The 25,920-nt window shown below is 44.1% G+C and overlaps 1 protein-coding gene across 2 annotated transcripts; it reads right to left on the minus strand.

Moving 5' to 3' along the window:
• Positions 1-1,151: 1,151 nt before the first annotated feature.
• LOC139386703 (zinc-binding protein A33-like) lies at positions 1,152-9,416 on the minus strand. 2 transcript variants are annotated; one of them, XM_071132528.1, is made up of 6 exons: positions 9,021-9,416; positions 6,589-6,684; positions 2,745-2,975; positions 2,626-2,648; positions 1,954-2,072; positions 1,152-1,678 (listed from the first exon to the last, which is right to left on the minus strand). In XM_071132528.1, exons 1-6 carry the CDS (start codon positions 9,414-9,416, stop codon positions 1,152-1,154), a joined length of 1,392 nt encoding a protein of 463 aa, XP_070988629.1. The 2 variants fall into 2 exon arrangements, with proteins under 2 accessions (XP_070988629.1, XP_070988628.1); XM_071132527.1 differs by lacking the exon at positions 2,626-2,648 and having other exon boundaries at positions 1,954-2,091; positions 2,735-2,975.
• Between the last annotated feature and the right edge of the window lie 16,504 nt (positions 9,417-25,920).

Consider the following 25,920-nt stretch of genomic DNA (forward strand, 5'->3'; position numbering starts at 1 on the left):
GTGTGTCTGTGTGTGTGTGTGTGTGTGTGTTTTTGTTTATTTGTCTCTCGGGCTACAGGAAGAGAATAAAAGTATGAAGGTTACATTGACTTCAGTGACATTTCAGAATAACTAGATAAGATATTAAAAATAAAATCAAATGTGGATGAAACCCTGATTATTAGCCGTTGAAGTGTTGTTCGTGTTTTTATTCTCATTCAGACCATGACGTTTCACAAGATGGGTGGAACTTCAATAGCTGCAATAGCAACATGCTGAACAAACCACATGTTGTGTGTGTGTTTGGTGGAATATAAAACGTTTGACACAGAAAATAGAATGTATGACTGTTTATTACCAAAATAGCTACTACATGAAAATGCATTGGTTCAACCCAAGTAAATAGGGGGTAAACACTTTAATTTTCATAGGCCATCTTGTAGATGAAGACTATTTACAGACTATCAGCAACATTCAGGAACATTTCAACTAACCCTATAACACTAGCTCTAACCTTAACCCTACGTAGATAAGTTAGGGTTAGTTGAAACGTTACTGGTCGGTGTTTTAAGTTCATTCTAAGGATCCTTTAGCTATTTAATTTAGAATGTTAAGACTCATTGAAGTATCAAAAGAAAAAATATATAATTTTATGAAAAATTGAACTTGGCCTTTAATGCTATTAGCCAATTAAAACACATTGAATAACAGATTCACTACGTGGAACAACAGATAGTCCTTACTGCTATTAGCCCATAGAAACACATTGAATAACAGATAGTCCTTACTGCTATTAGCCCATAGAAACACATTGAATAACAGATAGTCCTTACTGCTATTAGCCAATAGAAACACATTGAATAACAGATAGTTTCCCAAAACATTCCTAAGGCAGTTTGTTCCTTAGAGAATTGAGAATTTGTATTTATTAAATTGACTTTAGAGTAAGGCTGTAATGTAACTAAATATGGAAGAAGTCAAGGGGTCTGAATACTTCCGAAGGCATTGCACTTCCATAATTAAAACAAAGACTTGTACATGGGGACCTTTAGATGAGTCTTGTGAGGAAAACAACCGACATGTACATGTTCGTGAGAGTCTCATCTTTCCATCGAGTCGTCATAATAGTTTGTAAGCCGAACCGTTCGGACTCCACAGACGGTTTTGAGAGTCTACTCCATCTTTATGGAGATCTTCCCTGGTACGATCCTCAGACGGTGAACTTTAGAGACGTGACCTACGGCTGGAAAGACTTGCTCAGTAAAAGTGTGTGTGAATGTGTGCAGGTGTGTGTTATTATCAGGGTCAGAGAATGACAGCTGTCCTCTGTCCCTGTCCAGCAGCACTCTGATCCTCTGGGGTTTTGGTCTCATTGTGATAGGAACACCTGGCCCTGATGCGGGGCATGCTCTGTATTTACCTCCACTATAATACACAATCCACCTTTCAGGCTTCATGTTTCCCTTCCTCTGGGCAGACTCTTGTACGACACCCACGGACCAGACTGTGCTGTCCCCAACCTCAACGTCCCAGCTGTGTGTCCCTGAGTTAAAGCCCTCGGAGCCCAGGACCAATGCATTGTAATCAAACCTCTCTGGGTTGTCAGGAAGCTGCTGACTCGCACAGAATCTTAGACTGGTCAGATCCTCAGACAGGACGAAATATCGGTAAGCGGTGTTTGGGTCCAGAATCACAGGACCTGAACAGACAGAACTAGAGATTAGAACTGGTCGTGATACCAGGACTGACACCAGGACAGGGGGAACTTGTAAGTAGTTGATACACTTTATTGATTAAAAGGTGGTTAATGTTTTTGAACACTATTACATACAAGAAAGGGTTTTAATATAATATATTTTTTGACAGAATATCATAGTACCTGCTTTCGTCCGGTTTGTTTGAATGCATTAGTGTTTTACTGTTTAAAAAATATCATAAATTAAGGAAATTGTAGGTAAATAAAATGATACTTACTGTATTTCACAATCCCCTGCATCTTCTCCCAGACTCTGAACTGTAGGTTGCCCAGGTGTTTGGCCACATCTATCAGCGCACCTGAGACCAGCTGTGGATCCGGCAGTGTGAAATGGGCTCTGAGATAAACATTAAGGAGTCAGTGCTGTTGTGGGGGTTGGGTTCAGAACCACAGAGTCAAGTCAGTGCTGCTGTGGGGTTGGGTTCAGAACCACAGAGTCAAGTCAGTGCTGCTGTGGGGTTGGGTTCAGAACCACAGAGTCAAGTCAGTGCTGCTGTGGGGTTGGGTTCAGAACCACAGAGTCAAGTCAGTGCTGCTGTGGGGTTGGGTTCAGAACCACAGAGTCAAGTCAGTGCTGCTGTGGGTGTTGGGTTCAGAACCACAGAGTCAAGTCAGTGCTGCTGTGGGTGTTGGGTTCAGAACCACAGAGTCAAGTCAGTGCTGCTGTGGGGTTGGGTTCAGAACCACAGAGTCAAGTCAGTGCTGCTGTGGGGTTGGGTTCAGAACCACAGAGTCAAGTCATTGCTGCTGTGGGTGTTGGGTTCAGAACCACAGAGTCAAGTCAGTGCTGCTGTGGGGTTGGGTTCAGAACCACAGAGTCAAGTCAGTGCTGCTGTGGGTGTTGGGTTCAGAACCACAGAGTCAAGAGAGACAGGAGGCAGATCACTTACCTTTTCACTGTGGCCTTGTAGTTCTGCCAGGGGGCAAAATAGGAAATGAATAATGCATATAAAATGTAAAATCAAATCAGTCACAATAATCTACTTACTGTTCAGATATTAGTCCTTACCAGCGGCAATGAGATGTCCTCAGCTCTCATCTCCTCCTCTATGGCTCTGATTGTATCTGAAAGTGATGATACCTGTCTGTTCATCTCTTCAATCTTCTCCTTCATCGTCTGACTCTTCTGCTCCTCTTCCTCCCTCAGTGTCGCTATACTGGCCTCCTCCTCCTCTCGTAGAAACCGGTGAAGCTTCTGAAACTCTTCCTTAATCTGCCTCTCTGTGTCCTGGGCCTGACTCTGGAGACAGTGAGAGGACTAGATGATGATAGCCTTTTTGATAGTCTGATTTGTCCAGACCCACCTGCTCACATCCCTCATCTCCAGCGGCCCACACCCCTCATCTCCAGCGCCCACACCCCTCATCTCCACCTGCTCACATCCCTCATCTCCAGCGGCCCACACCCCTCATCTCCAGCGCCCACACCCCTCATCTCCACCTGCTCACACCCCTCATCTCCAGCGCCCACACCCCTCATCTCCAGCGCCCACACCCCTCATCTCCACCTGCTCACATCCCTTATCTCCAGCGCCCACACCCCTCATCTCCAGCGCCCACACCCCTCATCTCCAGCGCCCACACCCCTCATCTCCAGCGCCCACACCCCTCATCTCCAGCGCCCACACCCCTCATCTCCAGCGCCCACACCCCTCATCTCCATCTCTCACACCCCTCATCTCCACCTGCTCACACCCCTCATCTCCACCTGCTCACACCCCTCATCTCCACCTGCTCACACCCCTCATCTCCACCTGCTCATACCCCTCATCTCCACCTGCTCACACCCCTCATCTCCACTTGCTCACACCCCACATCTCCACCTGCTCACACCCCTCATCTCCACCTGCTCACACCCCTCATCTCCACCTGCTCACACCCCACATCTCCACCTGCTCACACCCCTCATCTCCACCTGCTCACACCCCTCATCTCCACCTGCTCACACCCCTCATCTCCACCTGCTCACACCCCTCATCTCCACCTGCTCACACCCCTCATCTCCACCTGCTCACACCCCTCATCTCCACCTGCTCACATCCCTCATCTCCAGTGCCCACATCCCTCATCTCCACCTGCTCACACCCCTCATCTCCACCTGCTCACACCCCTCATCCCCAGCGCCCACACCCCTCATCCCCAGCGCCCACATCCCTCTCCGCCACATGGCCTCAAACTGCACCATTTTGTTTCTCTCCGTCGCCCCCCACACACTTTCAACATTTACATAATAAAGTATTTGACCTTTTCATTGTGTTAACGATGGAGGATTGGTCCATTTCTAGTTTTTAAGTATACGCCTTTTCAAGATGATTGATGTGAAAAGTATCGTCCAACCCATCCCGTATCTCACTGCACCCTCATATGGCATATGTCTTGGATAATGCAGACAGACGGACTCAAAACTCCGCCCATAACTTTATGACGTCATAACATTCCCAGAAGGCGTGGATTATCGAGTCATTGTTAGTTTTACACTCAATAGACTCTTAAGGATTTAACTTTTATTTCAGTATTCAGTGTGGAGTCAATGGAGGGGACTGTGTTTCATGAAGCCATTAGAAGACTGTTGCTGACTGACAGGAGGTACAGTATAAAATATTTTGCCTATAATAAATTATGTATATCACGTCTTTGTGATTCGATACTCTAGTTAATGATTACATTACTTTTAACACACCATCTATGTTTTGCTCAGTCTGGCAGTAAACCCAGAGCTATAAGGGGATCTCTTTCGGCTGCTGATGACAACAACTGCATGTAAATTGTTGTTCTACATCATGAGAATTATATGTCTGACAGTTTATGGTCTTCATTTGGCAGATTAACTCATGTTTATTGGTGCAGATTAACTCATGCTTATTGATGCAGATTAACTCATGCTGATTGGTGCAAATTAACTCATGCATATTGGTGCAAATTAACTCATGCATATTGGTGCAAATTAACTCATGCATATTGGTGCAAATTAACTCATGCATATTGGTGCAAATTAACTCATGCATATTGGTGCAAATTAACTCATGCATATTGGTGCAAATTAACTTGTGCATACTGTGTCATGCCCTGACCTTAGAGAGCCTTTTTATGTCTCTATTTGGTGAGGTCAGGGTGTGATTTGGGTGGGCATTCTAGTTTTCTATTTCTTTGTTGGCCGGGTATGGTTCCCAATCAGCTGTCTATCATTGTCTCTGATTGGGAATCTGTTATGGGATGTTTTAGGAATTACGACTGAATGATGTTTACATTTAACGTAGAAATATAACTAACGGAATACTACCCTGTCACTGTATGATTGTATGAATCTTATTAGAATCATAACACTAAATCTAATGAGTGTAGTTTTAGTCAAGAATTAGATTAAGGACTTTCTGTTCCTTGTTAGAAACGAATGGAGCTATCGTCAGACCGGCAGGAATACTGTGTTCCTTACAGGACATCCTGTCTCTACCCAGGGAGGGGAGAGACCTTGGGCTTGTAGTAGATTGTTTAACAGGTGGCAGACAATGTGAGAAGGCTTGTGAACTATTTTGCCATTGTATCTGAGAGGAGGAGGGACATTTATGACGAAATGAGCGGTATATAAACCAATGTACATGGTATTATGACCAGAGCTCTCTAAATAAACATTCCTGACAATTATAGCTGGGCCTCCATATGATTCTTTACAAGCAGTTTCCTACAAATTCTGGGTATCAGGCTGAGTAATCAATTCAATTGGGTTTATGAACACTGAGAACTAAATTCTCATGACAGAATCATACTTAGGCAGCCTGTTTTCCACCCTAGTTTGTGGGATCTTGATTTTGTTAATTGTTGTTTAGCCTGCAGAACTTTACTTAAAAAAAAAATAATAATAATAATGTGCATTTTAAATAAAAGTAAGATGTTCGCCTACCACGCTGCACCTTGGTCTAATTCACCCAACGAACGTAACATATTGATGCAGATTAACTCATGCTGATTGGTGCAGATTAACTCATGCTGATTGGTGCAGATTAACTCATGCTGATTGGTGCAGATTAACTCATGCTGATTGGTGCAGATTAAGTCATGCTGATTGGTGCAGATGAACTCATGCTGATTGGTGCAGATGAACTCATGCTGATTGGTGCAGATTAACTCATGCTGATTGGTGCAGATGAACTCATGCTGATTGGTGCAGATGAACTCATGCTGATTGGTGCAGATTAAGTCATGCTGATTGGTGCAGATGAACTCATGCTGATTGGTGCAGATGAACTCATGCTGATTGGTGCAGATGAACTCATGCTGATTGGTGCAGATGAACTCATGCTGATTGGTGCAGATGAACTCATGTTTTTGCTCCTGGTTTCGTCCCCTCTGGTTCAGTGATTATTTATTAGTAGTAGCGATAATTCATAAATGGCAGTGTTTTATATGGAACCCATTTTGGTTCAGTGAAGAAGAACCTCCAGGGACTTCAAACTCAACTCTGGACCTCGAAGCCAGTTCAACTGCATTTTTTAAAAGATTTCTCCCATCTAATCAGCGACTGGTTAAGATCTGGGACAACAGGTGTGTGTAATTAATTATCAGGTAGAAGAGAAAACCAGCAGGCTCTGGACCTCGTAGGGGTAAGAGTTGAATACCCCTGCTCTAGGGTTCTGATCAAAGAACCCTATAAAAGGGTTCTAATATAGAATGTCGAGGAGTTCCACACAGGAAGCAAGCAATAGAACCCTTTTTGGTTCTATAAGGAATCTTAGATACCAGTCTCTATCTGCTATCGTTCCACTCCTTGACACGCCAAACAAAGTCCAGATTGTAATGTTTGCACAAGGAGTGGAATGTAAGCATGAAACCCCTCTGATCAATACAACTCATTCTTACCTTAATATGCCAAGCTGTTTGATCACAGCTTAGTTTAACTTTATTACAGACTTCCAGTTTCTCCTGTAAGGGCTTCAGGGCAGTCTGGAGCTCCTCCTACATATGAAACATTGAGACTTTACTATGGACAGAGCATCTGCGTTCTAGTGTTACTATGGACAGAGTCTCTGTGTTCTAGTGTTACTATGGACAGAGTCTCTGTGTTCTAGTGTTACTATGGACAGAGTCTCTGTGTTCTGGTGTTACTATGGACAGAGCATCTGTGTTCTAGTGTTACTATGGACAGAGTCTCTGTGTTCTAGTGTTACTATGGACAGAGTCTCTGTGTTCTGGTGTTACTATGGACAGAGCCTCTGTGTTCTAGTGTTACTATGGACAGAGCATCTGTGTTCTAGTGTTACTATGGACAGAGTCTCTGTGTTCTAGTGTTACTATGGACAGAGTCTCTGTGTTCTAGTGTTACTATGGACAGAGTCTCTGTGTTCTAGTGTTACTATGGACAGAGCATCTGTGTTCTAGTGTTACTATGGACAGAGTCTCTGTGTTCTAGTGTTACTATGGACAAAGCATCTGTGTTCTAGTGTTACTATGGACAGAGTCTCTGTGTTCTAGTGTTACTATGGACAGAGTCTCTGTGTTCTAGTGTTACTACGGACAGAGTCTCTGTGTTCTAGTGTTACTATGGACAGAGTCTCTGTGTTCTAGTGTTACTATGGACAAAGCATCTGTGTTCTAGTGTTACTATGGACAGAGTCTCTGTGTTCTAGTGTTACTATGGACAGAGTCTCTGTGTTCTAGTGTTACTATGGACAGAGTCTCTGTGTTCTAGTGTTACTATGGACAGAGTCTCTGTGTTCTAGTGTTACTATGGACAGAGCATCTGTGTTCTAGTGTTACTATGGACAGAGTCTCTGTGTTCTAGTGTTACTATGGACAGAGTCTCTGTGTTCTGGTGTTACTATGGACAGAGCATCTGTGTTCTAGTGTTACTATGGACAGAGTCTCTGTGTTCTAGTGTTACTATGGACAGAGTCTCTGTGTTCTAGTGTTACTATGGACAGAGTCTCTGTGTTCTAGTGTTACTATGGACAGAGTCTCTGTGTTCTGGTGTTACTATGGACAGAGCATCTGTGTTCTAGTGTTACTATGGACAGAGTCTCTGTGTTCTAGTGTTACTATGGACAGAGTCTCTGTGTTCTGGTGTTACTATGGACAGAGCCTCTGTGTTCTAGTGTTACTATGGACAGAGCATCTGTGTTCTAGTGTTACTATGGACAGAGTCTCTGTGTTCTAGTGTTACTATGGACAGAGTCTCTGTGTTCTAGTGTTACTATGGACAGAGTCTCTGTGTTCTAGTGTTACTATGGACAGAGCATCTGTGTTCTAGTGTTACTATGGACAGAGTCTCTGTGTTCTAGTGTTACTATGGACAAAGCATCTGTGTTCTAGTGTTACTATGGACAGAGTCTCTGTGTTCTAGTGTTACTATGGACAGAGTCTCTGTGTTCTAGTGTTACTACGGACAGAGTCTCTGTGTTCTAGTGTTACTATGGACAGAGTCTCTGTGTTCTAGTGTTACTATGGACAAAGCATCTGTGTTCTAGTGTTACTATGGACAGAGTCTCTGTGTTCTAGTGTTACTATGGACAGAGTCTCTGTGTTCTAGTGTTACTATGGACAGAGTCTCTGTGTTCTAGTGTTACTATGGACAGAGTCTCTGTGTTCTAGTGTTACTATGGACAGAGCATCTGTGTTCTAGTGTTACTATGGACAGAGTCTCTGTGTTCTAGTGTTACTATGGACAGAGTCTCTGTGTTCTGGTGTTACTATGGACAGAGCATCTGTGTTCTAGTGTTACTATGGACAGAGTCTCTGTGTTCTAGTGTTACTATGGACAGAGTCTCTGTGTTCTAGTGTTACTATGGACAGAGTCTCTGTGTTCTAGTGTTACTATGGACAGAGTGTCTGTGTTCTAGTGTTACTATGGACAGAGTCTCTGTGTTCTAGTGTTACTATGGACAGAGCATCTGTGTTCTAGTGTTACTATGGACAGAGCATCTGTGTTCTAGTGTTACTATGGACAGAGCATCTGTGTTCTAGTGTTACTATGGACAGAGCCTCTGTGTTCTAGTGTTACTATGGACAGAGCATCTGTGTTCTAGTGTTACTATGGACAGAGCCTCTGTGTTCTAGTGTTACTATGGACAGAGCCTCTGTGTTCTAGTGTTACTATGGACAGAGCCTCTGTGTTCTAGTGTTACTATGGACAGAGCATCTGTGTTCTAGCTTTACGCTTTATTGTCAATAATCAAATCACAATCATTACAGGAATAAGCTATTATTTTTTTAGGCATTCACACACACACACACACACACACACACACACACCATTTTAGACAGCTGAAAATACACAAGAACATATGGATGGATACCTTATGATCCTGTACAGCCTCAGCTAGCGGTTTGTGGTTAAGTTGTCTTGTATCCTGCCACACCAAACAGACAGGCTGTTTGTCCTCCTGCTCCAGTGTCTCTCCATGCAGACTGCAGAGTGCAGAGCTTATCTTGCTTGATGATTTCTGACTACCTATATGTGACTGTGAGAAGGCCTCACACAGGCTCTCTAGAGCAAGGTTAGGAGGATACCAGTCTTTGGAACATTTTCTTTTGCAGACCGGACATTTCCGAGATTCCCTTTGTTTCCAGGTTTCCCGCAGACAGATTTCACAGAAGCTGTGGCCACACGGCACCAGAACGGGGTCCTTGAAGATGTCACGGCACACAGGACAGGAGAGATCCTCCTCTTGGAAAGATGAACCAGAAGCCATTTTGTAATGAACTCAGTCACTTCCCTCTAATAGCCTCTGAAGGAAGCAGACATTGACTTCAGTGTTTTTTAAATCTTAGTGTTGATGATATTGTCCTGCTCTTCAGTAGATGCTGTGAGTCTTGAAGTTGTGGTAAGTTAGTTGTAGTGAGTTAGAGTCCTTTATAGAGTCTACTGGCCACCCTATCTGGGATTGTACCCTTCTGAACTTTTGACTCACTGCAGTACAGGTGGCTTAGGGGTGGGGCTCAAGAGTGTGTGTGTGTGTGTGTGTGTGTGTGTGTCTGTAACCTGTGTGCAATCTAAGTGTCTCATGATCTCTTACATCATGAGTATATGTAGTATATATATACCTGTTCTGAAAGGCCCCAGGGTCTGGAACACCACCAAGCAAGCGACACCATGAAGACAAAGGAGCTCTCCAAACAGGTCAGGGCCAAAGTTGTGGAGAAGTACAGATCAGGGTTGGGTTATAAAAAAATATCAGAAACTTTGAACGTCCCACGGAGCACCATTAAATCCATTATTTTAAAAAATGTAAAGAATATGGCACCAACCACAACAAACCTGCCAAGAGAGGGCCCCCCACCAAAACTCACGGACCAGGCAAGGAGGGTATTAATCAGAGAGGCAACAAAGAGTCCAAAAATAACCCTGAAGGAGCTGCAAAGCTCCACAACGGAGATTGGAGTATCTGTCCATAGGACCACTTTAAGCCGTACACTCCACAGAGCTGGGCTTAGCCAGAAAAAAAGCCATTGCTTAAATAAAAAAATAAGCAAACACGTTTGGTGTTCACCAAAAGGCATTTGGGAGACTCTCCAAACATATGGAAGAAGGTACTCTGGCCAGATGAGACTAAAATTGAGCTTTTTGTCCATCAAGGAAAACGCTATGTCTTGCGCAAACCTAACACCTCTCATCACCCCGAGAACACCATCCCCACAGTGAAGCATGATGGTGGCAGCATCATGCTGTGGAGATGGTTTTCATCAGCAGGGACTGGGAAACTGGTCAGAATTGAAGGAATGATGGATGATGCTAAATACAGGGAAATTCTTGAGGGAAACCTGTTTCAGTCCTCCAGAGATTTGAGACTGGGATGGAGGTTCACCTTCCAGCAGGACAATGACCCTAAGCATACTGCTAAAGCAACACTTGAGTGGTTTAAGGGGAAACATTTGAATGTCTTAGTCAAAGCCCAGACTCAATCCAATTGAGAATCTGTGGTATGACTTAAAGATTGCTGTACACCAGAGGAACCCATCCAACATGAAGGAGTTGCAGCAGTTTTGCCTTGAAGAATGGGCAAAAATCTCAGTGGCTAGATGTGTCAACCTTATAGAGACATACCACAAGAGACTTGGAGCTGTAATTGCTACAAAAGGTGGTTCTACAAAGTATTGTCTTTGGGGGGGGGGGGGGGGGGTGAATAGTTATACACTCTCAAGTTTTCTGTGTTTTTGTCTTATCTCTTGTTTGTTTTACAATAAAAAATGTTTTGCATCTTCAAAGTGGTAGGCATGTTGTGTAAATCAAGTGATACAACCCCCCCAAAAAATCTGTTTTAGTTCCAGGTTGTAAAGGCAACAAAATAGGAAAAATGCCAAAGGGGGTGAATACTTTCGCAAGCCACTGTATAGGGAATAGGGTGGCATTTGGGACACAACCCCTACGGTGTCCCTGCCTGCTATGACAGGTATATACAGTATGCAACTCTAAGTAAGTTACAATCTCTCTCTCTCTCTTTCTCTTTCTCTCTCTCTCTTTCTCAATTCAATTCAATACATTTTAAGGGCTTTATTGGCATGGGAAACATGTGTTAACATTGCCGAAGCAAGTGAGGTAGATAATAAACAATACAAGTTAAATCAACAATGCAAAGTGAACAGTAAACATTACACATACAGAAGATCCAAAAGAATAAAGACATTTCAAATGTCATATCATCTATATATATATACAGTGTTGTAGAGATGTGCAAATAGTACAGAAAGGGAAAATAAATAAGCATAAATATGGGTTGTATTTACAATGGTGTTTGTTCTTCACTGGTTGCCCTTTTCCTGTGGCAACAGGTCACAAATCTCCCTGCTGTGATGGCACACTGTGGAATTTCACCCAGTAGATATGGGAGTTTTTCAAAAACGGATTTGTTTTCAAATTCTTTGTGGGTCTGTGGGATCTCTCTATCTCTTTATCTCTTTCTCTCAAACAGAACGAACAGGAGGTTAATTACAATACAGGTGAACACAATTAACCAATTAAATGTATAAGGCGACTAACGAGGCAATCATTATTTGACCCCTTTTTTCTCCCCAATTTCGTGCACCTGGCAACCTTGGTTAGCGCGCACTGCGCCCAGCCCGCCACAGGAGTCGCTAGTGCGCGGTGAGACAAGGATATCCCTACCGGCCAAACCCTCCCCTAACCCAGACGACGCTAGGCCAATTGTGCGTCGCCCAGCGCCCTTAACCACTGCGCCACATCACGTAAAATGTACTTCAAATTCATGTACGTACATTTGTTAAAGTGGATGTAATGCCTGACAATATTCCAGAACGGACATCTAGTCTACATGGTGGCCAAAGAGGTCCTCATTCTGCTTCTTAAATTACTGTTTAAGTGTTGATCAATTGAGGTAATCATTGATATCATTTCAATTCTGGAGAGGAGTGAAGAAAACTTTAATTTCACCTAATTTTAACTGTCATAAAGAGTTCAGACACAGAGGTATAGTACTCTAGAAATCTATATCTTCACATTGACAAATCATCATCATCCCTCAATAACTTCAAGAGAAGACTGGGGGTCAGCCTGATGAACCAAGTCTACAATCTCACTGTTATACCTGCAGATCGATATGCCACAGGGTGGAGTTTAACATTCGCAAAGGCATATATCAAATCAAATCAAATTTATTTATATAGCCCTTCGTACATCAGCTGATATCTCAAAGTGCTGTACAGAAACCCAGCCTAAAACCCCAAACAGCAAGCAATGCAGGTGTAGAAGCACGGTGGCTAGGAAAAACTCCCTAGAAAGGCCAAAACCTAGGAAGAAACCTAGAGAGGAACCAGGCTATGTGGGGTGGCCAGTCCTCTTCTGGCTGTGCCGGGTGGAGATTATAACAGAACATGGTCAAGATGTTCAAATGTTCATAAATGACCAGCATGGTCGAATAATAATAAGGCAGAACAGTTGAAACTGGAGCAGCAGCACTGTCAGGTGGACTGGGGACAGCAAGGAGTCATCATGTCAGGTATTCCTGGGGCATGGTCCTAGGGCTCAGGTCAGTTGAAACTGGAGCAGCAGCACGGCCAGGTGGACTGGTGACAGCAAGGAGTCATCATGTCAGGTAGTCCTGAGGCATGGTCCTAGGGCTCAGGTCCTCCGAGAGAGAGAAAGAGAGAAGGAGAGAATTAGAGAACGCACACTTAGATTCACACAGGACACCGAATAGGACAGGAGAAGTACTCCAGATATAACAAACTGACCCTAGCCCCCCGACACATAAACTACTGCAGCATAAATACTGGAGGCTGAGATAGTTTTGAGGAGATGTTAAAGTTTGAACATGTTATGTCAATGGGCCCCATCGTTCATTCTGGGTGATTCTGGGAAAAGTAGCGTTTCTGCTTCAAGGGTTGAATGGGATTCTATTGGGCGCTAGCTCCAAAAAAAAATAAAAAAATAGTAGATACATTACAAATCTTTTCCAAGATGTGAGATAACTTACTTACTATCTGTAGTGTCATGTAGCTTTGGAATTGTGACATTGGGTAATTTCGAGGAAAATAGGCACGTTTCTCGACATAAAACACTTTACTTTTTTTAAAAGGGATTGCGTGACGATTAGCTTAGCAGCCGCGTGACGCTGCATGACAATATGAACCGGATTGGTCGACAGTCTTGTTATACGTTAATTCGTTCATTGGGATTCCTGTCTCCTTTCTATAATATCTCTGGCAACGGCACTGGGCATTTCCCCCTGGACTAAAGAGGCAGACAAATAGGAAAATGTTGCTAGACCCTCTTGTTAAATGACATTTCTCGAGCTAGGAATATGGCAAAAAATAGGATTAAATGGCTCATTCGAGTGAAGACATCTTTTTGAATGTTAAATGACGAGACAGAGGCGAGTAACCAGTCTTATTCAGTACATTGCAATTACATCCGGGTATCCCATGCACACCTGTAAAAAAAACACAGTTGCAGTAATTAACATTTACCAACAGATGGCATCAATCCCCCCCCCCCCCCCTTCAATCCATTTTGCTCTTGACCTTAACAAAGGCGCCCTTTGCCAGATCTGTGTAAAGCTGTTCTAATTCTAGTTGTAAAGACTTGAACACAGACTCCTCTTCTTCAGATAGATTATCTTTCTTTAGAAAACTGTCAAGCTTGCTCATCATCTCCTTTTCTCTATTGTTCTTTAATTGCATCAGCTCTTTGGCGCGTTTAATGGCTACCACTCTGACTTTATACATGAAACATTCCCATCTACTTCCTTGACCCACATCTTTTCTTGCAAAGATATCTTTAGCTAACGATTTGATGTTTTCAGGGAGAGTAGTATCTTTAAGAAGTGTGTTGTTAATTTTCCAATATCCTCAAGTACCTTTTTTTTTTTACTAGCTTGTAAATTCAGGGAAATCAAGTGAGAGGGAGCCAAGATAGCGTCGCTGTGAGAGGGAGCCAAGATGGCGTCGCTGTGAGAGGGAGCCAAGATGGCGTCGCTGTGAGAGGGAGCCAAGATGGCGTCGCTGTGAGAGGGAGCCAAGATGGCGTCGCTGTGAGAGGGAGCCAAGATGGCGTCGCTGTGAGAGGGAGCCAAGATGGCGTCGCTGTGAGAGGGAGCCAAGATGGCGTCACTGTGAGAGGGAGCCAAGATGGCGTCGCTGTGAGAGGGAGCCAAGATGGCGTCGCTGTGAGAGGGAGCCAAGATGGCGTCGCTGTGAGAGGGAGCCAAGATGGCGTCGCTGTGAGAGGGAGCCAAGATGGCGTCGCTGTGAGAGGGAGCCAAGATGGCGTCGCTGTGAGAGGGAGTGTTTTCTCGCTCTTCAAAACAACATTGAGGGTTAGGTGGTTGACGGTCAAATATTGTTTAATGGACATGGGATAAGTTTAGAGTTTTAGTTTTTGTCAAGTTGAATGGGAAGAACACGACAGAAAGACAAGAGTAGACGAAATATCCAAGTCTCACAGAAGACGGCAGACATGCTAGATAGCCACAACGAGGACCAGAGCAGCATGGATACACAAGAAGCCACGAACTCAAGCAAGAGAAAGAACAAAACTGACCAGGATGAAATCTTTGCAACCTCTTTACCTCAGACCCCAATTAACCTTCGAACCTTCGCCCCAGTTTACAAATATGCTCCGTTCATCTTTGCCTCGATCCGACTAGTCTACCAGTCCCTGCCGCTGAAAAACCATTTGCCTGTTGGCAAACCACAAGCAGGCTGTCATGTGCCTTTTACTGAGGAGTGGCTTCCGTCTGGCCACTCTACCATAAAGGCCTGATTGTAGAGTGCTGCAGAGATGGAAGTCCTTCTGGAAGGTTCTCCCATCTCCCGAGAGGAACTCTAGAGCTCTGTTAGAGTGACCATCGGGTTCTTGGTCACCTCCCTGACCAAGGCCCTTCTCCCCCGATTGCTCAATTTGGCCAGGCAGCCAGCTCTAGGAAGAGTCTTGGTGGTTCCAAACTTATTCCATATAAGAATGGAGGCCATTGTGTTCTCGGGGACATTCAATGCTGCAGACATTTTTTGGTAGCCTTCTCCAGATCTGTGCCTTAACACAATCCTGTCTCAGCTCTACGGACAATTACTTTGACCTCATGACTTGGTTTTTTGCTCTGACATGCACTGTCAACTGTGGGACCTTATATATACAGGTGTGTGCCTTTCCAAATAATGTCCAATCAATTGAATTTACCACAGGTTTACTCCAATCAAGTTGTAGAAACATTTCAAGGATGATCAATGGAAACAGGATGCACCTGAGCTCAATTTCGAGTCTCATAGCAACTGGTCTGAATACTTATGTCAAAGGGAATTTGCAAAAATGTCTAAAAACCTGTTTTTGCTTTGTCATTATGGGGTATTGTGATGTCATTACGGGGTATTGTGATGTCATTATGGGGTATTGTGATGTCATTACGGGGTATTGTGATGTCATTATGGGGTATTGTGTGTAGATTGAGAAGGCAAAACAATTATTTAATACATTTTAGAATAAGACTAACGTAACAAAATGTGGAAAAAGTTAAGGGGTCTGAATAATTTCCGAATGCGCTGAATGATAGACGTTTTTAGCAATCTTAAAGTCGTAAACTTCCAGTGTAGTGGGAGCGACTTTATCACAATACTACATAATAACGGACGGATTTCTGCTTGAACGCCAATAACACAGATACACATGAAAACACGAAACATGAAAACCCAGGGAATCGACAGAACATCCCTCAAAATGAGTAAACCTTCCCTTTAATTGTGACGCTTGTTATGTGATCTGCTCACCCAGAGGTTAGACAGAAAAACAGCTTCTATCTCAAGGCCATTAGACTGTTAAACATCCCTCACTAGCCGGCTTCCACCCGGTTACGCAACGCTGCCCCATATACATAGACATGGAATCACTGGTCACTTTAATAATGGAACACTAGTCACTTTAATAGTGTTTACATACTGCTTTTACCCATCTCTATCACATGGGAAGGTAAGACCCAGATGCAGACCACGTCAAAATAACAATAGTTTTAATGATCCAATAGGGGCAGGGAATAGACAGGTCAAGGCAGGCAGGGGTCAATAAACCAGAGGTGAGACAACGGTACCGGACGGCAGGCAGGCTCAGGGTCAGCAGAGGTCAAAAATCCAGCTGGGGGTAAAGGTACAGATCGGTAGGCAGGCTCAGGGTCAGGGGCAGGCAGATTGGTCAGGCAGGCAGGCTCGCAGTCAGGACAGGCAAGGGTCAAAACCAGGAGGGGGAGAAAAGAGAGACTGGGGGGGGGGGGGGGGGGGACTGGGGGGGAGCAGGAGCTGAGAAACAAATCGGTGCTTGACTTGACAAACAAGCTAACTAGCTGCAAGAGGCATCACTATAATACCTGGTTCGAATCCAGGCTGTATCACATCCGGTTATTAACTGACTTGCCAATTTAAATAGAGGTTTAAAAAACAAAACAAATTAAATTTAGAGGACACTTGTACCTGACCAGTGTTACATTTCTCAAAACTGCATATGAGAGAGCCATGAAGCCATGAAGACATGAAGACATGAAGACATGAAGCCATGAAGCCATGAAGCCATGAAGACATGAAGACATGGCTAAAGGTGAATCAGATTTGTGAACATAATCCCTAGCTGTGTGTTGCCGCTTTCCATGTTGTCTGTAGCTTGTGAGGTGTGGAAACACTTTGTTGCTTTTATGGATTTTGTCTTGTTGCTTTTTGTCCTATGTTGCTCTGTCTGTATGCTATGTCTTGCTTGTCCTATGTTGCTCTGTCTGTATGCTATGTCTTGCTTGTTCTATGTTGCTCTGTCTGTATGCTATGTCTTGCTTGTTCTATGTTGATCTATGTGTATGCTATGTCTTGCTCATTCTATGTTGCTCTGTCTGTATGCTATGTCTTGCTTGTCCTATGTTGCTCTGTCTGTATGCTATGTCTTGCTTGTTCTATGTTGCTCGGTCTGTATGCTATGTCTTGCTCATTCTATGTTGCTCTGTCTGTATGCTATGTCTTGCTTGTCCTATGTTGCTCTGTCTGTATGCTATGTCTTGCTTGTTCTATGTTGCTCTATGTGTATGCTATGTCTTGCTCATTCTATGTTGCTCTGTCTGTATGCTATATCTTGCTTGTCCTATGTTGCTCTGTCTGTATGCTATGTCTTCTTGTCCTATGTTGCTCTGTCTGTATGCTACGTCTTGCTTGTCCTATGTTGCTCTGTCTGTATGCTATGTCTTGCTTGTCCTATGTTGCTCTGTCTGTATGCTACATCTTGCTTGTTCTGTGTTGCTCTGTCTGTATGCTATGTCTTGCTTGTCCTATGTTGCTCTGTCTGTATGCTATGTCTTGCTTGTCCTATGTTGCTCTGTCTGTATGCTATGTCTTGCTTGTTCTATGTTGCTCTATGTGTATGCTATGTCTTGCTCATTCTATGTTGCTCTGTCTGTATGCTACATCTTGCTCGTTCTGTGTTGCTCTGTCTGTATGCTATGTCTTGCTTGTCCTATGTTGCTCTGTCTGTATGCTATGTCTTGCTTGTCCTATGTTGCTCTGTCTGTATGCTATGTCTTGCTTGTTCTATGTTGCTCTATGTGTATGCTATGTCTTGCTCATTCTATGTTGCTCTGTCTGTATGCTATGTCTTGCTTGTCCTATGTTGCTCTGTCTGTATGCTATGTCTTGATTATCCTATGTTGCTCTGTCTGTATGCTATGTCTTGCTTGTCCTATGTTGCTCTGTCTGTATGCTATGTCTTGCTTGTTCTATGTTGCTCTATGTGTATGCTATGTCTTGCTCATTCTATGTTGCTCTGTCTGTATGCTATGTCTTGCTTGTCCTATGTTGCTCTGTCTGTATGCTATGTCTTGCTTGTCCTATGTTGCTCTGTCTGTATGCTATGTCTTGCTCATTCTGTGTTGCTCTGTCTGTATGCTATGTCTTGCTTGTTCTGTGTTGCTCTGTCTGTATGCTATGTCTTGCTTGTTCTGTGTTGCTCTGTCTGTATGCTATGTCTTGCTTGTTCTATGTTGCTCTATGTGTATGCTATGTCTTGCTCATTCTATGTTGCTCTGTCTGTATGCTATGTCTTGCTTGTCCTATGTTGCTCTGTCTGTATGCTATGTCTTGCTTGTCCTATGTTGCTCTGTCTGTATGCTATGTCTTGCTCATTCTATGTTGCTCTGTCTGTATGCTATGTCTTGCTTGTTCTGTGTTGCTCTGTCTGTATGCTATGTCTTGCTTGTTCTGTGTTGCTCTGTCTGTATGCTATGTCTTGCTCGTTCTATGTTGCTCTGTCTGTATGCTTCATCTTGCTTGTTCTATGTTGCTCTGCGTGTGCTAACTGCTCAATGATTGTCTATATATTGTTATTGTTTTTAATAACCTGCCCAGGGACTGCGGTTGAAAATTAGCCGGCTGAGTAAAAACATTACTTTTACTGAAACGTTGATTAATGAGCACTGTCCCTGTACAAATAAAAAATAAACTCAACTCAAACTGGGTCATGGGTGACAGTATTATGCACAGTAGACTACAGTAGCCTCCCACCGGGCACAGATGTCAGTCACTTCAACATCTACTTTTTGATTTACATTTTGTTGAACTCATGTGAATTAAATGTGAAATCAACCAAGAAAAGGTCACCCGTCATTTGGATTTTGGTTAAAAATTGGGTGAAAAAAAAAAAAAAAAAAAAAATTGACTTACGTTGGTAACTTTTTTGCAAATTCAATCCGTTTTCAACGCTGATTCAATATCATCACACTGATTTTTTTTTTTTTTTTGTGGGGGGGGGGGGGGGGGGGGGGTTGGAATGACATGGAAACAACGTTTTTTTTTTGCCCACTGAAATCCAGACCTGTTTCTATGCTACGACTCCACTCGCTGTTCTCTGTGCCGCTGCCAAACAATAACATGACAAGGACTGGTCAGGGGTGGAATGTTAGCACAAACAGACTGGGGACCCAGGCTAGACCTACAGATATGGGGGAAGACATAAATATGTACTGTAGGATGCAATCCTATGGGATTTAACACGTATGAATGTTAAGGAGTTGGGCAAACCATTTCTATCCTTTGGACATGGTGTCTCTATTGATAGACTGGGTGGGTGGAGAGAGAGCAGGCATTGGTAGACTGGGTGGGTGGAGAGAGAGCAAACATTGGTAGACTGGGTGGGTGGAGAGAGAGCAGGCATTGGTAGACTGGGTGGGTGGAGAGAGAACAGACATTGGTAGTCTGGGTGGGTGGAGAGAGAGCAGGCATTGGTAGACTGGGTGGAGAGAGAGCAGGCATTGGTAGATTGGGTGGAGAGAGAGCATACATTGGTAGAATGGGTGGGTGGAGAGAGAGCAGGCATTGGTAGACTGGGTGGGTGGAGAGAGAGCAGGCATTGGTAGACTGGGTGGGTGGAGAGAGAGCAGGCATTAATAGACTGGGTGGGTGGAGAGAGAACAGACATTGGTAGACTGGGTGGGTGGAGAGAGAGCAGGCATTGGTAGACTGGGTGGGTGGAGAGAGAGCAGGCATTAATAGACTGGGTGGGTGGAGAGAGAACAGACATTGGTAGACTGGGTGGGTGGAGAGAGAGCAGGCATTGGTAGACTGGGTGGGTGGAGAGAGAGCAGGCATTGGTAGACTGGGTGGGTGGAGAGAGAGCAGACATTGGTAGACTGGGTGGAGAGAGAGCATACATTGGTAGACTGGGTGGGTGGAGAGAGAGCAGGCATTGGTAGACTGGGTGGGTGGAGAGAGAGCAGGCATTGGTAGACTGGGTGGGTGGAGAGAGAACAGACATTGGTAGACTGGGTGGGTGGAGAGAGAGCAGACATTGGTAGACTGGGTGGTTGGAGAGAGAGCAGACATTGGTAGACTGGGTGGAGAGAGAGCATACATTGGTAGACTGGGTGGGTGGAGAGAGAGCAGGCATTGGTAGACTGGGTGGGTGGAGAGAGAGCAGGCATTGGTAGACTGGGTGGGTGGAGAGAGAACAGACATTGGTAGACTGGGTGGGTGGAGAGAGAGCAGACATTGGTAGACTGGGTGGGTGGAGAGAGAGCAGACATTGGTAGACTGGGTGGGTGGAGAGAGAGCAGACATTGGTAGACTGGGTGGGTGGAGAGAGAGCAGACATTGGTAGACTGGGTGGGTGGAGAGAGAACAGACATTGGTAGTCTGGGTGGGTGGAGAGAGAGCAGGCATTGGTAGACTGGGTGGGTGGAGAGAGAGCAGGCATTGGTAGACTGGGTGGGTGGAGAGAGAACAGACATTGGTAGTCTGGGTGGGTGGAGAGAGAGCAGGCATTGGTAGACTGGGTGGGTGGAGAGAGAGCAGGCATTGGTAGACTGGGTGGGTGGAGAGAGAGCAGGCATTGGTAGACTGGGTGGGTGGAGAGAGAGCAGGCATTGGTAGACTGGGTGGGTGGAGAGAGAGCAGGCATTGGTAGACTGGGTGGGTGGAGAGAGAGCAGACCCGATTATACAGTATTTACACAAAGAGCAGTGCAAATGCAAAGTGTCTTAACAATGAATGTTTGCATCTGCACTAAAATCAAGTCCTAGCGGAGTTGGCATGAACTGAAAGCATACATGTGCATGATTCTACCGAGTAAAACACACCCCTGTGGTTGCATCCCAAATGGCCTGGTCCTTGGTTTAAAAAGTAGTAGCGCTGTTCTTGGGGAGATTAGGGTGTCATTGGGGACACGACCCCTATAGAGTGGGTTGGTGAACTGACAGGGTTTACTCCAGTACACTCTGCTGCGTGCGTAGGGGAGTTGACAGAGACCGAAGGGTAGACTATAAGAGGAGGAACGTTGACGTGTACAGAGGACGTATCAGCACGGCGTTGAGTGAGGTAAGTTATACCTGAATCTACATTTACCTGTATGGAGCGGTAACACATTAGGACGTAAACCACCCCTGCACGGGCAGCATTAGATATTTGGTTATTTTCAACAAAAATTAGCGGGCGGGTTTAGGATTCTATGGCTCCTTATCTCAGAGCTTGCTTGAAAAAAAATAATATATATATATATATATATATATATATATTTTAAATCAGCTGTTTCGTTGGTGCAGTTAATTTATCTCTGTTTTGAGTTTCATTTTGCTGCTCTCTCTCATCCGTGTAGAATCAGTCAGTTCTACATCAGTGGAGAATTAGTCCGTTCTACATCAGTGGAGAATTAGTCAGTTCTACATCAGTGGAGAATTGGTCAGTTCTACATCAGTGGAGAATTAGTCCGTTCTACATCAGTGGAGAATTAGTCCGTTCTACATCAGTGGAGAATTGGTCAGTTCTACATCCGTGGAGAATTAGTCCGTTCTACATCCGTGGAGAATCAGTCAGTTCTACATCAGTTCTACATCAGTGGAGAATCAGTCAGTTCTACATCAGTGTAGAATCAGTCAGTTCTACATCAGTGGAGAATTAGTCAGTTCTACATCAGTGGATAATTAGTCAGTTCTACATCAGTGGAGAATTAGTCAGTTCTACATCAGTGGAGAATTAGTCAGTTCTACATCAGTGTAGAATCAGTCAGTTCTACATCCGTGGAGAATTAGTCCGTTCTACATCAGTGGAGAATTAGTCCGTTCTACATCAGTGGAGAATTAGTCAGTTCTACATCAGTGGAGAATTAGTCCGTTCTACATCAGTGGAGAATTAGTCAGTTCTACATCAGTGGAGAATTAGTCAGTTCTACATCAGTGGAGAATTAGTCAGGTCATGCTTCTCTGATCGATATTCTTCAGTTTTCATGTTGTTTTACACTGTTTCCTCAATGGCTGGATGCTTTAGTCTTTTACCTTTAGTCTTTTAGTCTTTTACCTTACTCTATTTATTTGGTTTCTTTCTCAACACGAGTCATGAAAGCTATTTTGTTCAAGATCAAAGTGTATGGAAACATGATAGAAAATATTTTCATTTGTCAAAAAAATGTGCCTGAGTCTGGTGGTTATCCATCCAGATCCCATATACCCCTGGGGATGTGGGTTCAAAGCCCATCTCAGCCATTCCTCTCTGTCTCCTTCTGCATATGTCTCACCTCTACATTCTGACTGTTACTGTTCGTCATTACAGTATGTTAATTCAAACAAAGTACAGTGAGCTGTACGTATGTCTCGCTGCGGAGCATAATCCACAAAAAACGGTTCACACAACAATGGGTTTATCAAAGTATATTCGAGAATGTAAAACAATCCTGTTTACAATGTTTACAAATCACTGCCTGTTCCCTCTTCTCAGGTTCACACATACAAACCAGCAAGATGAAGATAGTGATGTTGGCTGTGGCTCTGGCCCTGCTGTTGGCTAGTGGTGGGTCTGTCACTAATTAACTACTGAGAAAACACTGTATTTTAACCTCTTCTGTACTGTGGTGCTGGGTAAGGCTCTGGAACGGTCTCGTATATAGTGTTCGTGACATGTCGGAACTAGAACACTCTGAATTTTTCCAACTCGGTAACTCCTTGTAGAAAGATGATACCCCAGTTTCCCAGTTTAGAAAAGTATCAGAATCAACCAATAGGAAGTATCAGAATCAACCAATAGGAAGTATCAGAATCAACCAATAGGAAGCTCTACACCACTAACATATGTTTAATTGTTTATCTCAGAGGATCAGAGTTTTCCGACGTGCCATGAATGCAGCATTATAGTGTTGCAAAACTTTTCAAAACTCTCAATGTGAGTTCCCTCCTCCCTGTTTTTGACCTGCCGAATCTTTCAACCGGGATTTCTGAAAAACCTGGGAACTTTTATCAGTATTAATGGACCGGTATAGACGTCTGTAGCGCGGGCAAAACATTTGTTTTTCAGCATCTCAGAACAGTATCTTGCAGGATTCAATAGTTGGATTTGTAAGAGTCGTTCCCCTCTCCCTCTGTGATTGACCGGCGGTGTAAATAAGAATGTGTTCTTAACTGACCTGTCTAGTTAAATAAAGGTTCGAAAAAATATCCAGACAGAACAAAACCCTGTCCTCAAACACTTATATCAAACGTGATGTGGTGTGGTGATGTGGTGATGTGGTGATGTGATGTGGTGAAGTGGTGATGTGGTGATGTGAAGTGGTGATGTGGTGATGTGAAGTGGTGATGTGGTGATGTGATGTGGTGTGGTGATGTGGTGATGTGGTGATTTGATGTGTTGATGTGGTGATGTGGTGAAGTGGTGAAGTGGTGATGTGGTGATGTGATGTGATGTGGTGATGTGATGTGGTGGTGGTGTGGTGATGTGGTGATGTGATGTGGTGATGTGTTGATGATGTGATGTGGTGATGTGGTGTGGTGAAGTGGTGTGGTGATGTGGTGATGTGATGTGTTGAAGTGGTGTGGTGATGTGGTGATGTGGTGTGGTGAAGTGGTGTGGTGATGTGGTGATGTGATGTGTTGATGTGGTGATGTGTTGATGTGATGATGTGGTGATGTGATGTGGTGGTGATGTGGTGAGGTGATGAGGTGATGTGGTGATGTGATGGGGTGATGTGGTGAGGTGATGTGGTGATGTGGTGTGGTGATGTGGTGATGTGTTGATGTGGTGATGATGTGGTGATGTGATGATGTTATGTGGTGATGTGGTGAGGTGATGAGGTGATGTGATGTGGTGATGTGATGGGGTGATGTGGTGAGGTGATGAGGTGATGTGGTGAGGTGATGGGGTGATGTGATGAGGTGATGTGGTGATGATGATGTGGTGATGTGATGGGGTGATGTGGTGAGGTGATGAGGTGATGTGGTGATGTGGTGTGGTGATGTGGTGATGTGATGTGGTGATGTGGTGTGGTGATGTGGTGATGTGATGTGGTGATGTTATGTGGTGATGTGGTGATGTGATGATGTTATGTGGTGTGGTGGTGATGTGATGTGATGGGGTGATGTGGTGAGGTGATGTGATGAGGTGATGTGGTGATGTGATGATGTGCTCAGTTGGTAGACCATGGTGCTTGCAATATCAGAAAAGTGGGTTGGATTCCCGGGACCACCCATACTTAAAATCTATGCACACACATGTAATTCACTTTGGCTAAAAGTGTCTTTTAAGATGGTATATGTATGATGAGGCTCAGTGGGTAGAGCATGGCTCCTGCCATGTTAGAGTTTGATTCCCCACAGGGGACCAATGTGAAAACGTATGCATTCACAACTCTAAATTGCTCTGGATTAGAGCGTCCGCTAAACTAGAAAATAAATGAATAGACTAGAGACTCAGTTTTTCACGTAGAAATAAATTGAATTTGCAAAGTATTTCAAGAAACTGGAAATCACATCAAGCAAGTATTTTTTTTAAAGTATTATCAGATGAACTGTTCGGTAAATATAATTATCAGACTCCAGTTACAGATGTTGGTAAAACATTCAAATACATTTAGGTTACATTTTGTCACAAAAGTAGGGCACTAGGCCTTGACTAGTCCTGGGGCTTGACTAGTCCTGGGGCTTGACTAGTCCTGGGCCTTGACCAGTCCTGGGGCTTGACTAGTCCTGGGCCTTGATCAGTCCTGGGCCTTGACCAGTCTTAGGGCTTGACCAGTCCTGGGCCTTGATCAGTCCTGGGGCTTGACTAGTCCTGGGCCTTGACTAGTCCTGGGCCTTGACCAGTCCTGGGCCTTGACCAGTCCTGGGGCTTGACTAGTCCTGGGCCTTGACCAGTCCTGGGGCTTGACTAGTCCTGGGCCTTGACTAGTCCTGGGCCTTGACTAGTTCTGGGGCTTGACTAGTCCTGGGCCTTGATCAGTCCTGGGCCTTGACTAGTCCTGGGCCTTGATCAGTCCTGGGCCTTGACCAATCGGGCAATTTTTTTCTCTCCTGCATAGTCCAAAAAAATAAATATCACACCCCCAAACCCTTTCCAGCGGCTTTTAACTTTGCAGCCCTAGTATTTTACCAATGAGTCCCTGAACAATGTGGCTACCATCTGGCCAATTTACTGTAGCGTTGCTATTGCGTGATTCTAATTCTGTGGTCCTAACACAATGCTGTGGTGTAGGTGTGTTCTATTGTTCCTATGACGTTCTAACACAGCGCTGTGTTGTCTCCTAGGTGAAGCACTGGACTGTCTGCGCTGTGTGCCAACTAAGGCAGGAAGAGACTGTGAGGTGACAGTAGAAACCTGCCCCCCAGAGAAGGACGGATGTGCAGCCGCCAAGTTCCTCAGAGCACCATGTAAGTAATGTTACTGACCAGGTTCAAGACCTGGGTCTTCAGACTATGTTAGCCCGCTGAGCAAAACACTAATGATTAAAAATAGACTTTAAAAATAATAATGTTGTGCTGATGCTTGAAGAACAGCATTGGATGTCATGTCACACAAAGTTCTGTGCCAGTATTCACAAGTTCTCAGAGGGGTGCAGATTTATATCATAATGAATAAGACTATATGAACTCATAATCAGCACTCCTGCTCTAAGACGCTTTGTGGAACCTGCAACAACCAAAAAATGATATACGTATATAAATATAATGCTGGTCTAGCCTGTTTCATTCTCAGAGGAGATGCAGGCCCTGGTTTGAATTATCAAGAATTTAAGGTTTTTAATACAGATTATTTATAATCGACGTTAACGCCTATCACATAGTAACTTAACATTGTTCTGTATTTTCTCTCTCAGTTGGCCATTTCCAGAGATGCATGGACATGTCGGGCTGTAAGCAGTTCCAAACCAACGCTTACATCAACATGAAGTGTTGTGGCACTGACAAGTGCAACACGTTCTAGAATCTATATACTGGTTCACATTCTAGAATCTATATACTGGTTCACATTCTAGAA

Source organism: Oncorhynchus clarkii, chromosome 28 (genome assembly GCF_045791955.1).
Source record: "Oncorhynchus clarkii lewisi isolate Uvic-CL-2024 chromosome 28, UVic_Ocla_1.0, whole genome shotgun sequence".
In the NCBI taxonomy this organism is placed as follows: Eukaryota; Metazoa; Chordata; class Actinopteri; order Salmoniformes; family Salmonidae; genus Oncorhynchus; species Oncorhynchus clarkii.

Coding starts and splice junctions, on each gene's coding strand:
- LOC139386703 (XM_071132527.1), bottom strand. CDS start 9,416: ATGGCTTCTGGTTCATCTTTCCAAGAGGAGGATCTCTCCTGTCCTGTG. Junction 6,685..9,020: donor AGGCTGTACAGGATCATAAG/GTATCCATCCAT, acceptor TTTCATATGTAG/GAGGAGCTCCAGACTGCCCT. Junction 1,679..1,953: donor GCAGGGGATTGTGAAATACA/GTAAGTATCATT, acceptor CTGTCTGTTCAG/GTCCTGTGATTCTGGACCCA.